The 14132-nt window shown below is 44.0% G+C and overlaps 1 protein-coding gene across 2 annotated transcripts in view; it reads left to right on the top strand.

The window, feature by feature from the left end:
* The window catches only part of SUGT1 (SGT1 assembly cochaperone of MIS12 kinetochore complex), a 52791-nt gene that overhangs the window by 135 nt on the left and 38524 nt on the right, over positions 1-14132 (top strand). Inside the window, exons 2-5 of one of the 2 annotated variants that reach the window (XM_002712973.6) lie at positions 56-113; positions 9708-9798; positions 10736-10805; positions 11826-11896. In XM_002712973.6, the coding sequence (XP_002713019.1) occupies positions 56-113; positions 9708-9798; positions 10736-10805; positions 11826-11896 (290 nt within the window). Of the gene's footprint in view, positions 1-52; positions 114-9707; positions 9799-10735; positions 10806-11825; positions 11897-14132 lie in introns of both variants that reach the window. The other variant, XM_008260023.5, reaches the window with a different exon arrangement.

Genomic DNA, 14132 nt, shown 5'->3' with positions numbered 1-14132 from the left:
TTAATATCCTTGCCTTGGTTAGTGAGCCCTGCTTAAGTCGTTCTTTTCCTAGCAGGGTTGCCCAGACCTTCCCAGATGCGGTGATCGACGAGGACCCCCAGGCGGCGTTAGAGGTGAGGGATCCCGTTTCTGCCTTCTCCGTTCTCCTGAGGGGAATGGGGGACTGCGTCGGGTTCTGGCTGACCCCGCCTCTTCCTAGTGCTACCTTCCCGGGATCGGGGCTGCTGCTTTTACTGTGTCTCAGCCCCTTGTGTTGGGATCCTTGGTCCCACAGTGGACCCCTCGCATCCCTGTTCTTGCCCTTTGCGCTCCCAGACGCCCCCATTCCCACAGCTTCTTCCGAACACAACCTGTGTTTTACTTCGTGGGAGCAAGAGAAGTGAAATCTGGACTTGGTATTAGTTGATTTAATTTTCTATTTGATACTCATCCTTGCTGTTCTGTACCGGGCCCTATGGTAAGGGTCCGTGAACGGAACAAAAACCTTTAACTCGTGCCCTTGAAACTTTCCAGGTGTCTTATCACTGTTGATTATTCACTCGTTTGTTGATTCATCAAAAAAATTTTTTAGAGTTGGTTGTGTGCAAGGCACGGATTGCTATGGGTTAAAGTCTTACCTTATGTATTTAAGAAAGCACGTTGTGTTTTTGTGCAGTTGGAAGAGGCGTTATATAGCTGAAAAGGGATATGAAAGAGTGGGAGTTAATAAGAGAGAACCTGAGCTGAGGTGCTATGGGTCACAAAATTTAACCGGGACGTTTCTTTTAAGCACAGGAGAGGAAATTGTTACATTGTTACTCTTGAACATAACAATTTGAGGCTAGAGAATCGTTTTCCCAACTGTGACTTTTAAAAGAACTTTGCCGCTAAGTACCAGAGTCTTTCCCCGGAGTTGAAACCTGACCCAGACCTGAAGCATCAAAGGAATGAGCTTGGAAGCTCTAGGGGAAGGAACGTTCTAGGCAGAAAGAAGAGCCTGTGATAGGAATAAGTTGGTCTATTCCAGATTATAGTGGGATGAAACAAGAAGAGGTAAGGTGGGACTGGAAACCAGGGCCAGATCAGGCAATGTTGTGTTTTTTTTTTTTGTTTTGTTTTTTTTTTTTTTTTTTTTTTGCATCCACGATAGTAATAATGTTACTGGAAGCTTGGAGAATTTTTTTTCCCGTAATTTCTTATGTTAGCTTATTTTCTGAATATACATTTGTGATAGTTCTGTTAGGCCCATTGCTTTCTTTACAAATCCAGGCTATATAAAAGTTGCCTTTAAAAGATACTTACAGGCCGGCGCCGCGGCTCACTAGGCTAATCCTCTGCCTTGCGGCGCCGGCACACCGGGTTCTAGTCCCGGTCGGGGTGCCGGATTCTGTCCCGGTTGCTCCTCTTCCAGTCCAGCTCTCTGCTATGGCCTGGGAGTGCAGTGGAGGATGGCCCAAGTGCTTGGGCCCTGCACCCTCATGAGAGACCAGGAAAAGCTCCTGGCTTCGGATTAGTGCCGTGCGCTGTCCGCGGTGGCCATTGGAGGGTGAACCAACGGCAGAGGAAGACCTTTCTCTCTGTCTCTCTCACTGTCCACTCTGCCTGTCAAAAAAAAAAAAAAATAATAATAATTACATAATGAATTCCATTGTCACATTACATCTTTCTTTAGCTTTTAAAGTTTTTGTTGATGTATGATATCTGTAGATAATAGGTCTTAATAACTTGATGAATTTTTACATGTATACACTACCTAGATCAAGAGAGAGAACCTCTCCATCCATAGAGCTCCTTCCCTCACTCTCCAGTTGACTCCTTGTTAGACTTCCATCACCATCAGTTAGTTTTACTTGTTCTTGCATTCATAAACAGAATCCTACAGTAGGTGCTTTGTTGAATGTAGGTCCTTCCCTTTTGATTTGGCCACTGTGTGAATACATATCCATTTTGTGTGAAGCGGTAGTTCTTTTTTCATTGCTGTGTACATAGCATAATTTATCCTAGAAATAAATGTATAGGTCATTTCTAGTTACTAATATGAATTAAGCCACTGTGAATACTCATGTGAGGATACGGATTTTGGTGAATATTAGCATTTCCTTCTCTCGATTGTATATACCTGAGAGTAGAATGGTAGAGGGTAAGATTTATTTATTTTTTTAAAAAATTTATTTTATTTATTTGAAAGAGTTACAGGAGGTAGAGCCAGAAAGAGAGATAGGTCTTCCATCCACTGGTTCACTCCCCAAATGACTGCAATGGCTAGAGCTGAGCTGGTCCAGGAGCCAGGAGCTTCTTCCAGATCTCCCACACTGTTGCAGGGGCCCAAGGACTTGGGTCATCTTCCACTGCTTTCCCAGGCCATAGCAGAGAGCTGGATCAGAAGTGAAGCAGCCAGAACTCAAACCGGTGCCTATATGGGGTGCTTGCGCTGCAGGCAAGGGCTTTAACCCACTGTGCCACCATGCTGGCCCCTAGGGTAAGTTTTAGTAGCTTGCTTCTTTATGTGTGAGTCTTGGACCAGCAGTATCAGCATGTTTTGGAAACTCATTAGAAATATAAATTATTACTTAAAATTTTTACAACTTGTGTAGTCCAGTACTTCCTACTACTCTTTTTATGATGTTTGGAAGAAAACTGAGATCCAGTGTAATTCCAGTAATGTGTCCTAGAGATAATATATTCAGCCACTTAGAACCAGATTAGGAGACTTAGGACACAGATATCCTTTTTGTGCTGTAAACCAGTGGTCCTCAAAAGTATGATTTCTAGGGGCTGCTGCTGTGGTGCACCAGGTTAAAGCCACGGCCTACAGCTCCAGCATCCTATATGGGCACTTGTTCAAGTTCCGGCTGCTCCACTGCTGATCCAGCTCCCTGCTAATGTGCCTGGGAAAGCAGTGGAAGATGGCCCAAGTCCTTGGGGAGCACCCAAGGGCTGCACCCATGTGGGAGACGTAGAAGTGTTCTTGGCTCCTGGCTTTGGCCTGACCCAGTTCCAGTTGTTGTGGCTGTTTGGGGAGTGAACCAGCAGATGGAAGATCTCTGTCTTTCCTTTTTCTTCTGTAACTCTGTATTTCAAATAAATAATCTTAAAAAACCAAAAAAGTATGGTTTCCAGACCAGCTATAGCATCAACTTGTTAGGAGTATAAATTCTTGGAGCTGGCATCCACCACTGCTCTGCTTGCAGTCCAGCTCCATGCTAACACATACCTGGAAAATCAGTGGAAGATGGCCTGAGTCCTTAGGCCTCTGCTGCCATGTCAGAGATGAGTTCTGGGCCCCTGGTTTACTGTGGCTATTTGGGGAATGAACCAGCAGATGGAAGATGTCTATCTGTCTCTCCCTCTGTCTCTGTAATGTTGTCTTTCAAATAAATAGATAAAATTGTTTTTTTTTTTTTTTTTAAATATAAATTTTTAGGTCCCACCACAGACCTGAAATCAAAAACTGTGGAGCTGGAGGATCATGATAAAAACCAGCTGTATTGCGAGAAATGCTCTTTTTTTTTTTTTTTTTTAGGATTTATTTATTTATTCGAACAGCAGAGTTACAGAGGCAGAGAGAGAGAGAGAGAGAGAGAGAGAGATGTCTTCCATTCACTGGTTCACTCCCCAGGTGGCCACAACAGCCAGGGCTGTACTGATCTGAAGCCAGGAGCTTCTTCCTGGTCCCCCATGTGGTGCAGCGGCCCAAGGATCTGGGCCATCTTCTGCTTTCCCAGGCCATAGCAGAGAGCTGGAACTGAAGTGGAGTAGCCGGGACTCGAACTGGTGCCCATATGGGATGCTGGCACTGCAGGTGGCAGCTTTACCCACTATGACTCAGCGCCAGCCCTGGAAATGCTCTTAAATCTTGAGATGAACACCTTGTGAAGATGAACAAATAAATGTAACCTGTCAAATAATTGTTAATCAGTAGGGCGGGAACCTTGATGTTTGAATGTACATTTATTTCCGGCTCAATTTTCCCAAGGGCTACAATTAACAGTAGTCATTTGCAATTCAGATCACTTACCATCATGTGGGTTAAAATATATGTATCTTATATAAGATCATGCAGTCAGAAAAAAAGGAGAATTATATCAGATAAGCTATTTCACATTTTCGTTTATTCTGCAAGCACTGGACATTAGTGGTGAGTGCTCTACTGGGAACTAGGACTCAGTATGAAAAGGCTGCTGTGAGGGAATTTGCAGTCTTAGGCAAGTCAGCAGACATTTACTGTGATGGAGTTATATATAAAGTAAACTAAGACCATAGCAGAATAGAGGTGGAGTAGGGGAGGTAAATTTACAGAGCAGTTTACAATTCAGTGGGGGAGAGAAAACTGGATTTTGAGGCTATTTTTAGGCCCAGTGGTCATGGTGGTTAGGAACCCAGGCTGTGGAGACAGGAACTCTTGGGCCCAGGTCCTGGTTACATGATAAATAACCTCAATAAAGTTGCTATCATCACACTAGATCAGATAACACCAACTGTAAAATACGATCAAACAGAATCTCCCTGAAGGGGTTATTGCTAACATAAGTGAGGTACTGTGTATTACATGCTTAGTACACTGCCTGACACTCTGGAGTCCTTATGTCCCTATAGCCTCTGTATTGTCTTGGAGTCAGTACAAGTTGTTCAGTAGTGTTAGAACATAAAACATGAGGAGGCAAGTGGTAGGAGATAAAGGCTAAACAGTACGGAGAGACCAGGCCATCAAAGTCATTAATTGCAGCAGAGGGTTTTAAGTTGTATCAGGTAGTCATGGAAATCACTGAAGAATGGAGGAAGGAGGGGCTGGCATTGTGGCTTGGCAGGAAAGCTGCCACCTGTAATACTGGCATCCTATAGGGGTGCCTGTTTGTGTCCTAGCTGTTCCACTTCTAATCTAGTTCGCTGCTGATGTCCTGGGGAAAGTAGTGGAAGATGACCCAAGTGTTTGGTCCCCTGCAACCCACAGAGGAACCCATATGAAGATCTTGACTTTGGCCTGGTTCAGGCTTGGCCATTGCAGCTGTCTGGGGATCATCAGTAAACGAGATAGATGAAATCCCTGCAGTCTTGATGCTTACATTCAGGCTTAATTTAGATTTACACAGAAAAACTGTCTTCTCCAAGTGTCATTTCAGCTGAAATGTAAAGAGATAAGCATTTCTAAGTAAAACAGGAGACAAATCAAGAATGAGTACAATTTAGGCAAAAGAAACAGCAAGTCCAGCGGTAGCGGGATTGAGCTCAATACATTCAAGCAGAAAGAAAAACAGTGGGGCTTGACTTTAGAGGGGAAAGAAACAACATGGTTACCTCACCAGACTCTCTCTGTCTTGCAGGCAGAGTTTGGACCTTAAGTGTGATACAGAGTTACAGAATGTTTTCTTTAGGAGAGAAACATAGTCCAAGCTACATTTAAAAAATGTCATTCTGGTTTTTGTATGACAAACACATTATAACAGCAGGATTAGAAACAGACTTCTTAGAAAATGTATGCGGTGAGTTCAGGCAATGGGTGGGACAGGCGACGAAAGGAAGTGTGAGCTGGAGTATATTAGAAACAGAGGGCTTGGCAGTGGGCTGAAAATGGAGGGTAAGAAGCCAGGATGACTGCAGGGATTGGGGCTTGCCTAGATTTGTGTCTGGCACTCAGCAAAGGCCAAATGAAAGTTACTGATGTCTCTCCTTGCAGACTTTTCTCTGCCTTTTCTATATTCTCTACTTTGCCATCATTTTTTTTTTTGCCATAAACTGTAAAAATAGCTACCTCTCTAGTTGCATTCTTCTCAAAGTCACAAATAACCACTTGCTATCACAGCCAGCTGACTCCTGTCTGACTTGATCTTGCTGTGGCTCCTGAATAGTAACGAGACCTTTCAGTATACCATTCTGTCAGCCTCTTAAAAACTAACGTTTCCCTAGAACCCAGTACTTAGGATTTATTCCCTTGTAGCATCATTCTTCACCCCTCTAAGTATCCAGGATTTCACAACATATTAAGGTACACCATTGTATCAAATCTGTGCTGAACTTAGGCAGTGGTCTTGAACAACTACCACATGTAACTAGTTTTCTGTAGACATCACGTGCAATGTGCCAGGGACACGTACTCAAAATGTAAAACCATCACCTCTGGGGCAGGCAGAACCTAGCAGTTAAATCACTCATTGGGACGTCTTTGTCCCTTACCTGAGCACTTAAGTTCAAGGCACAGCTGTGGCTTCTGACTGCAGCCTCCTGCAGAGTAGTGGTGAAGGCTCAAGTTGCTGGGTTCCTGCCTCCCTTTTGGGACATCTGGGTTAGAGTGCCTGGCCCAGACCCTGCTCAGTTGTTGCAGCCTTGAGGGAGTGAGCATGAGGATGAGAGCTCGCTCAAATAAAAATTTAAAACTTAACAAAGCCAACTTCTCTCCTGAAGCCTGCTTCTTATCCTGAACACAATCATTTATTAGTGAATGATACCAACTTCTATATTCTCCAAGCCAAGACCACAGGAAATATACCTTAGTCCAGTGAATTTTATGTCATTTCCCCTCAATGCCCTCAGCTAGTTCCCTAGATTTTTTTTTTTTTTAAGATTTATTTATGTATTTGAAAGTCAGAGTTACACAGAGAGGACAGACAGAGAGAAGAGGTCTTCCATCTGATGGTTCACTCCCGAATTGGCCGCAGTGGCCTGAGCTGATCCGGAGCCAGGAGCCAGGAGCTTCCTCCAGGTCTCCCACGCGGGTGCAGGGGCCCAAGGACTTGGGCCATCTTCTACTGCTTTCCCAGGCCATAGCAGAGAGCTGGATTGGAAGTGGAGCAGCCAGGGCTCAAACAGGTGCCCATATGGGATGCCGGTGCTTCAGGCCAGGGCATTAACCCACTGCACCACAGCGCTGGCCCCCCAGATTTCAACATTCACCTTTCACTTGGTATATCCTCCAGTTATCCACTATTTCTTGTGTCTCCTCCAATTCATACCTACTATGCTTTTACAGTTTTTATAATTTAGATCATCTTATTTCCTTCCTCCAAATCCTTTTTTATCCCACCCCTCACCCAAAAGAAAAGATTTATTTATTTATTTGAAAGGCAGAGTTACAGAGAGGGTGAGACAGAGGGAGAGAGGTCTTTCATCCTCTGATTCACTCCCAACATGGCTGCAATAGCCAGAGGTGGGCCAGACTGAAGCCAGGAGCTTCTTCTGGGTCTCCTATGTGGGTATAGGGGCCCAAGCACTTAAGCCATGCTTTGCTGCTTTCCCAGGCACGTTAGCGGGGAGCTGGGTCAGAAGTGGAGCAGCAGAGGCTTGAGCTCATATTGGATCCTGCACTGCCGGCCTCAACTCTACCTTCTGTACCACAGTGCCGACCCTGGGATAGTGTGATACTAATGACAGTGGTTTTGGGAATTCTACTGAGATTGGTAAATGTGTAATGGTATTAGTTATACATGGTTATTTGGGGTAGGTTTGTTTGTTTTCTTCCAGCAGTGCTAGATAGTTAATGGAAGAAGAGTTGATAGTCTGGCTGGCACCGCAGCTCACAAGGCTAATCCTCCGCCTTGCGGTGCCGGCACACCGGGTTCTGGTCCTGGTTGGGGCGCCGGTTCTGTCCCAGTTGCCCCTCTTCCAGGCCAGCTCTCTGCTGTGGCCAGGGAGTGCAGTGGAGGATGGCCCAAGTGCTTGGGCCCTGCACCCCATGGGAGACCAGGATAAGTACCTGGCTCCTGCCATCAGATAGGCACGGTGCACCGGCTGCAGCGCGCCAGCCGTGGCGGCCATTGGAGGGTGAACCAGCGGCAAAGGAAGACCTTTCTCTCTCTCTCTCTCACTGTCCACTCTGTCTGTCAAAAAAATAAAAAATAGATAAAAAAAAAATAAAAAAAAATAAAATCTACTTCGGAGTCAGACAGACCTGGATTTAAATCCTCTCTGGTACAGTCTTGTCATTAACCAGGAAGCATGTAAGTGAATGCTCTATGCAGAGCTAGGGGGAGAGCATTCTCTTCAGAGCGAGTAGCAGATGCAGAGTGTTGGAGTGTTGGAGGAACTGTGCAGACACGAGAACATGTGTGGCTAGAATGGAGGAGCAAAGGGGAGAGGAATAAGAAATCAGGACAGAGAGTAGAGAGGATTATGTAGAGAGGCCATGTTCAAAGGAGTTGGGCTTTTGCTCCAAGTCAGCAGGAAAGGTATTGGAGAGTTGTGCAAAGACAAAGAAACCAGGTCTGATGAACATTGCTGCTTGGATCAGGGCAGTGGGTTAATGTGGTGACAAGTCATTGGGATTTTAGGTATATTTTGGTTCCCTGATATACATTGCTTTGTGAGACTCACTACTGGCTTACATGTGGGGCTATTGAAATACTGTAACCTAAGAAAACCAACCAAATCCCTAAGGAGTATAGGCAGAGTTAAAGTGTTCTTTTGGTCTGCACTTTTTGGTCACACTAATTGTGTGAATTCTTGCATCATTATTGTTCTAGCAGCTACTTATGTAGGATGACTTCCCAGGCCAGTGAAAATTTTAATCTCTCTGGTGTTAACTCGTCTATTGATAATAGATATGAAATTGTATCTGGGCTTTGAACAGGATGTTGTAGTCTGTTGGGGTTGTTTGCCACTGACAGAAAATAGAGGAGGGGGCCACCTCTGTGGCATAGTGGGTGAAATAGCCACCTGCAGTGCTGGCATCCCTTCAAGTTTTGACTGCTCTTCTTCCGATCCAGATCTCTGCTACAGCCTGGGAAAGCAGTAGAGGATAGTCCAAGTTCTTGGGCCCCTGCACCCACATGGGAGACCTGGAGGAGGCTCCTGGCTCCTGGCTTTAGATAGTCTCAGCTCCAGCTGTGCAGCCATTTGGAGAGTGACCCATTGGATGGAAGACCTCTCTCTCTCTCTCTCTCTCTCTGCCTCTTCCTCTCTCTAATTCTGCCTTTCAAATAAATAAATAAATCTTAAAAAAAGAAAACATAGGAGGCCCAGGTAAGCTTGATCGCGTATTTATTGAGCTTGAGATTTAACTACCAGTTATTTTTTATTGGATAGCTTCACATTTTCCAAGCTTAAATCCTACATGATCTTTGAGTCTTCTCCAAATAAGGAGAAAATTTGTGTGGGTCAATATATGTCAACTAAACTTTTCAGAGTAGATGAGATAGTGATTATCATTTATTGAGTTCTTATTGTGGGCTAGGAATTGCTGAGTGCTTGGCATAGGTGTTACATTAGGTAGTATGCTTTTGGATGGGCGGAGGAGAAAGGAAGATAGCAATCTTAAAAGGAAAAGCTCTGGGGGCCGGCACCGTGGCACAGTAGGTTAATCCTCATCCTACAGCACCAGCATCCCATATGGGCACCGGTTCGAGCCCTGGCTGCTCCACTTCCAATCTGGCTTTCTGCTATGGCCTGGGAAAGCAGTAAAAAATGGCCCAAGTTCTTGGGCCCCTGCACCCGCGTGGGAGACCTGGAGGAAGCTCCTGGCTCCTGGCTTCAGATTGGCATAGTTGCGGCCATTTGGGAAGTGAACCAATGGAAAGACCTTTCTCTCTCTCTCCCTCTCATTGTCTGTAACTCTATCTCTCAAATAAATAAATAAAATCTTAAAAAAAAAAAAAAAGGATAAGTTCTGAACTTGTTTCCCTGTTATCTTTCCTCCAAATAACTTACAATAAGTTCTTTGATTAAAAATCTTACTTTAATTGGAATTCAGTGGCTTTTTAAAAAACGTGTACTGATACTCAACATGTTTGTATTTGTAGGAGCTGACGAAGGCTTTGGAACAGAAACCAGATGATGCACAGTATTACTGTCAAAGAGCTTATTGTTATATTCTTCTTGGGAATTACTGTGGTAACTTCTTAGAGTATTTTTATAAGTTACTTACAAATGCTGTATGGTGCAAAATGAATCAAGTAAAATAGATACTATCTTTGAGGATAATTTTCTTTCCAACAACGTGATGTAGTTGAAGTATCACAGACATTATGTCAAATAATGCTCATTTAAATTTTGTGGATATCTTCCTTCAGAGTGAATAATTGATAGGTTTTATAGTTAACTGAATACACTAATAAAGAGCATCACATTTAGTATTTCACAGAATATTTGTTGTATGCATTTGTTATTTAAGAATACATTTCTCTATTGTGTAACTTAAAAATTATTCTAATTGAGAAGTAGATGGGAAAAATCCAATGAAAATAAACTCCTAATGAAAATGGGAGATTAGCATGGTGACACAGAGCTTTTACTCATTGACCGAAGAGTTGTAAGAATGAACTCTTGGCCGGCGCCGTGGCTCATTTGGTTAATCCTCCACCTGCGGCGCCGGTACCCCGGGTTCTAGTCCCGGTTGCTCCTCTTCCAGTCCAGCTCTCTGCTGTGGCCCGGGAAGGCAGTGGAGGATGGCCCAGGTGCTTGGGCCCTGCACCTGCATGGGAGACAAGGAGGAAGCACCTGGCTCCTGGCTTCGGATCGGCGTAGCTCCGACCGTAGCGGCCATTTTTGGGGTGAACCAATGGAAGGAAGACCTTTCTCTCTGTATCTCTCTCTCACTGTCTAACTCTGCCTGTCCCCCAAAAAAGAACTCTTAAAATACCAGGCCAAAAGGGGAGGTATGAGGATAGTATTTATTTGAATTACATATGGATTTGCATTTCCTAATTTAAAACATTTAGCCTTTCACCAGCCTGAAAACTTAAAAAACCTAAGATGGATTCAAATTTTGTATTAGTGTTTGTTAGGGTCTGTAAATAAATGGCTTAAAAACCCATCTTTTTATATACAGATGCTGTTGCTGATGCAAAGAAATCGCTGAAACTCAATCCAAATAATTCCACTGCTCTGCTGAGAAAAGGGTATGTGATAACTACTCCTTTGTTTGCCTTAGACTAGATAGTAAGTGTTTAATTTGTTGAATGAATTAGTTGTAAGCTCTGTATCAATAGTAAAATTATATACATTTCATAGCTGAGACATTCAATTTTAAATATAGCTTACAGTTCTGTTACATTACCTGCAGTATGTGACAGAAGATGTATAATGTGTTTTAAAAGAGTGATGAATAAACTACAAGGTATAGATGGATCTGATTTCACATCTCTTTCTTATCTTTTGGAATTTACTATATTTATTTGACTAGAGGGCATCCTGTTTCACAACTAAGCTTAATGGACTATAGTTAACACTATGAAAGCTCTGAATTTGTATTACCTGTATCTGGTAAACCCAATTTGTTTCTTTTGATAAGTGTGACTTGATTCTCTAAGAAAGAAACTCTTTTGGCCGGCACCGCGGCTCATAGGCTAATCCTCTGCCTTGCGGCGCCGGCACACCGGGTTCTAGTCCCAGTCGGGGTGCCGGATTCTGTCCCGGTTGCGCCTCTTCCAGGCCAGCTCTCTGCTGTGGCCCGGGAGTGCAGTGGAGGATGGCCCAAGTGCTTGGGCCCTGCACCCCATGGGAGACCAGGAGAAGTACCTGGCTCCTGCCTTTGGATCAGCGTGGTGCGCTGGCCGCAGCGCGCCGGCCGCGGCGGCCATTGGAGGGTGAACCAACGGCAAAGGAAGACCTTTCTTTCTGTCTCTCTCACTGTCCACTCTGCCTGTCCAAAAGAAAAAAAAAAACTCTTTTGATTCCTTTGTCTAATTATGTTTTAGAATGAGTAAGTATATGCAATTAAACACCTTCTGAAATAAATTCCAGATGTGAATATTGGTGGGAATTGTACTGGGTATTACAGTATTATAGAGGATATCTTGGCTCATTAGCATATATTTAAAATAAATTATTTCAGCAGTACAGAAAACCAAGATTTATTCTTAAAGAGGGCCATTTTCCATGATCTTGTGTGTTAATTTGTTTTTCACACACTGATGCAGGATATGTGAATACCATGAGAAAAACTATGCTGCTGCTCTGGAAGCGTTTACAGAAGGACAGAAGTTAGATAGTAAGTATACACTTCGACTTGAACTTCAGTCATTCTTCATCCTAAATGCCATACTGTAATTGTGAGTTAATTGTAGAAACTCAGCACCTATTTTTTCCTCTTAGTGACATTTCATGTTGATTGCAGAATTTGAATTCACTTACATTGATTAAATTGGCCTTTAGCATTTAAATCACAGACAGACTTTACCATTAGAAGCCTAAAGCTATATAAAAACCTAATGTACTCTCCCTTCTTAGTCTGGCTTTATTTTTTTCTAATGGAGAAATGAAAATTTAATTGGCTTCTTTGTTCAGAAGTTTGTTCATCTTAAAAGTTAGACTGTGGAAATGGAAATCTTACAGCAGTCTTTTATAGAGAAGTAAACATGTAAGTTTGGTCATATTATGAATACAAAAGAAATAAGGGGCTGGTGCTGTGGCACAGCGGGTAAAGCCGCCACCTGCAGTGCCGGCATCCCATATGGGCACCGGTTGAGTCCCAGCTGCTTCACTTCCGATCCAGTTCTCTGCTATGGCCTGGGAAAGCAGTAGAAGATGGCCCAAGTCCTTGGGCCCTTGTGCCCGCGTGGGGTACCCAGAAGAAGCTGCTGGCTCAGATTGGCGCAGCTCTGGCTGTTGTGGTCATTTGGGGAGTGAACCATCGGATGGAAGACCTCTCTCTCTCCTTCTCCTTTCCTTCTCTCTCTATGTAACTCTGTCACATAAATCAATAAATCTTTTTTTTTTTTTTTAAATGCAGATAGGAACATGAGGGGTCTTCAAAAAGTTCATGGAAAATACATACTACAAAAAATGTGAATGTATTTCAGTGTTTTTCTTGTAGCAAAATAAACTCAGATTTCTTTTTTTTTTCTTAAAGATTTTTTATTTTTATTTATTTGAAAGACAGAGTTACAGAGAGAGGTAGAGACAGAGAGAGAGGTCTTCCATCCGCTGGTTCACTCCCCAGATGGCGGCAACGGCCGGAGCTGCGCCAATCCAAAGCCAGGAGCCAGGCGCTTCCTCCGGGTCTCCCACATGGGTACAGGGGCTGGAGGACTTGGACCATCTTCTACTGATATCCCAGGGCATAGCAGAGAGCTGGATCGGAAGAGGAGCAGCCAGGAATAGAACTGGCACTCATATGGGATCCTGGCACTTCAGGCCAGGGCTTTAACGTGCTGCACGACAGTGCCAGCCCCTCAGATTTATTTCTATGTATCAAAGACACCATTTGCTGGTTCACTTCCCAAATTCATATAATAGTCAAGGCTGGGCCAGGCTGAAGCTAGGAGCTGAGAATTCAGTGGGTGACAAGGACCCAACCACTTGAGCCATCATCTCCTGCCTCTCAGGGTGCACAGGAAGCTGGAATGAGGAGTGGAGCCAGGAGTCACATCCAGGCACTCTGATACGGGATGCAGGCATCTCAAGCAGCAACTTAACTGCTACATCAAGTGCTCAGCCTATATAAACACTTTTTTCCAGATGAATAAATTAATGTATTTGAAATACAGAATTATACACACACACATCTGCTGGTTCACTCTCTAGATAGCTGCAATGGCCAGGGCTGGGCCAGCTGAAGCCAGGAGCCTGGAACTCTATCTGGGTCTCCCACATGGGCGGCAGAGGCCTAGCTATGTGGGTCATCTTCTGCTGCTTTCCCAGGCACATTTATGGGGAGCTAGATTGGAAGTGGGAACAGTGGGTTGTAACATAGACTGCAGCTTAACTCTCCGTGCCACAACACCAGCCCCAAACTTGTCTTTCTGTTCCTTTTTTTTTTTTTTTAAAGCTTTATTTATTTGAGAGGTAGAGTTAGAGAGACGGAAACATTTTCCATCCACTGCTTCATTCCCCAAATGGCCACAGCGGCTGGAGTTGGGCTAATCTGAAGCCAAGAGCCTCTTCTGGGTCTCCCACATGGCTGCAGGGGCCCAAGCACTTGGACCACCATCTATTGCTTTCCCAGGCCACGGCAGAGAGCTGGAACAGAAGAGGAGCAGCTGGAACTGGAACTGGCATCCATTGGGGATGCTGGCGCTGCAGGCAATGCTTAGCCTACTATGCCACAGCACCAGCCCCTCTGTTCCGTTTTTGCAAAAACTTTCAAATACCTTTCTATGTAACTATCTTAATAGTCTCTTGTCCTGTAACTTTATAGATGTGACAAGAGTTTATAAAGTGTGAAGATGCTTCTTGGTGTTTGTAGGAAAGACGTGGCAACAAGGAAAGCTACTGAGAATAGTAAA

Source organism: Oryctolagus cuniculus, chromosome 9 (assembly GCF_051225735.1).
Source record: "Oryctolagus cuniculus isolate XC-2025 breed Fujian yellow rabbit chromosome 9, ASM5122573v1, whole genome shotgun sequence".
Taxonomy (NCBI): domain Eukaryota; kingdom Metazoa; phylum Chordata; class Mammalia; order Lagomorpha; family Leporidae; genus Oryctolagus; species Oryctolagus cuniculus.
The sequence above is the reverse complement of the archived record's forward strand: the minus strand, read 5'-3'. Positions and strand labels throughout refer to the sequence as shown.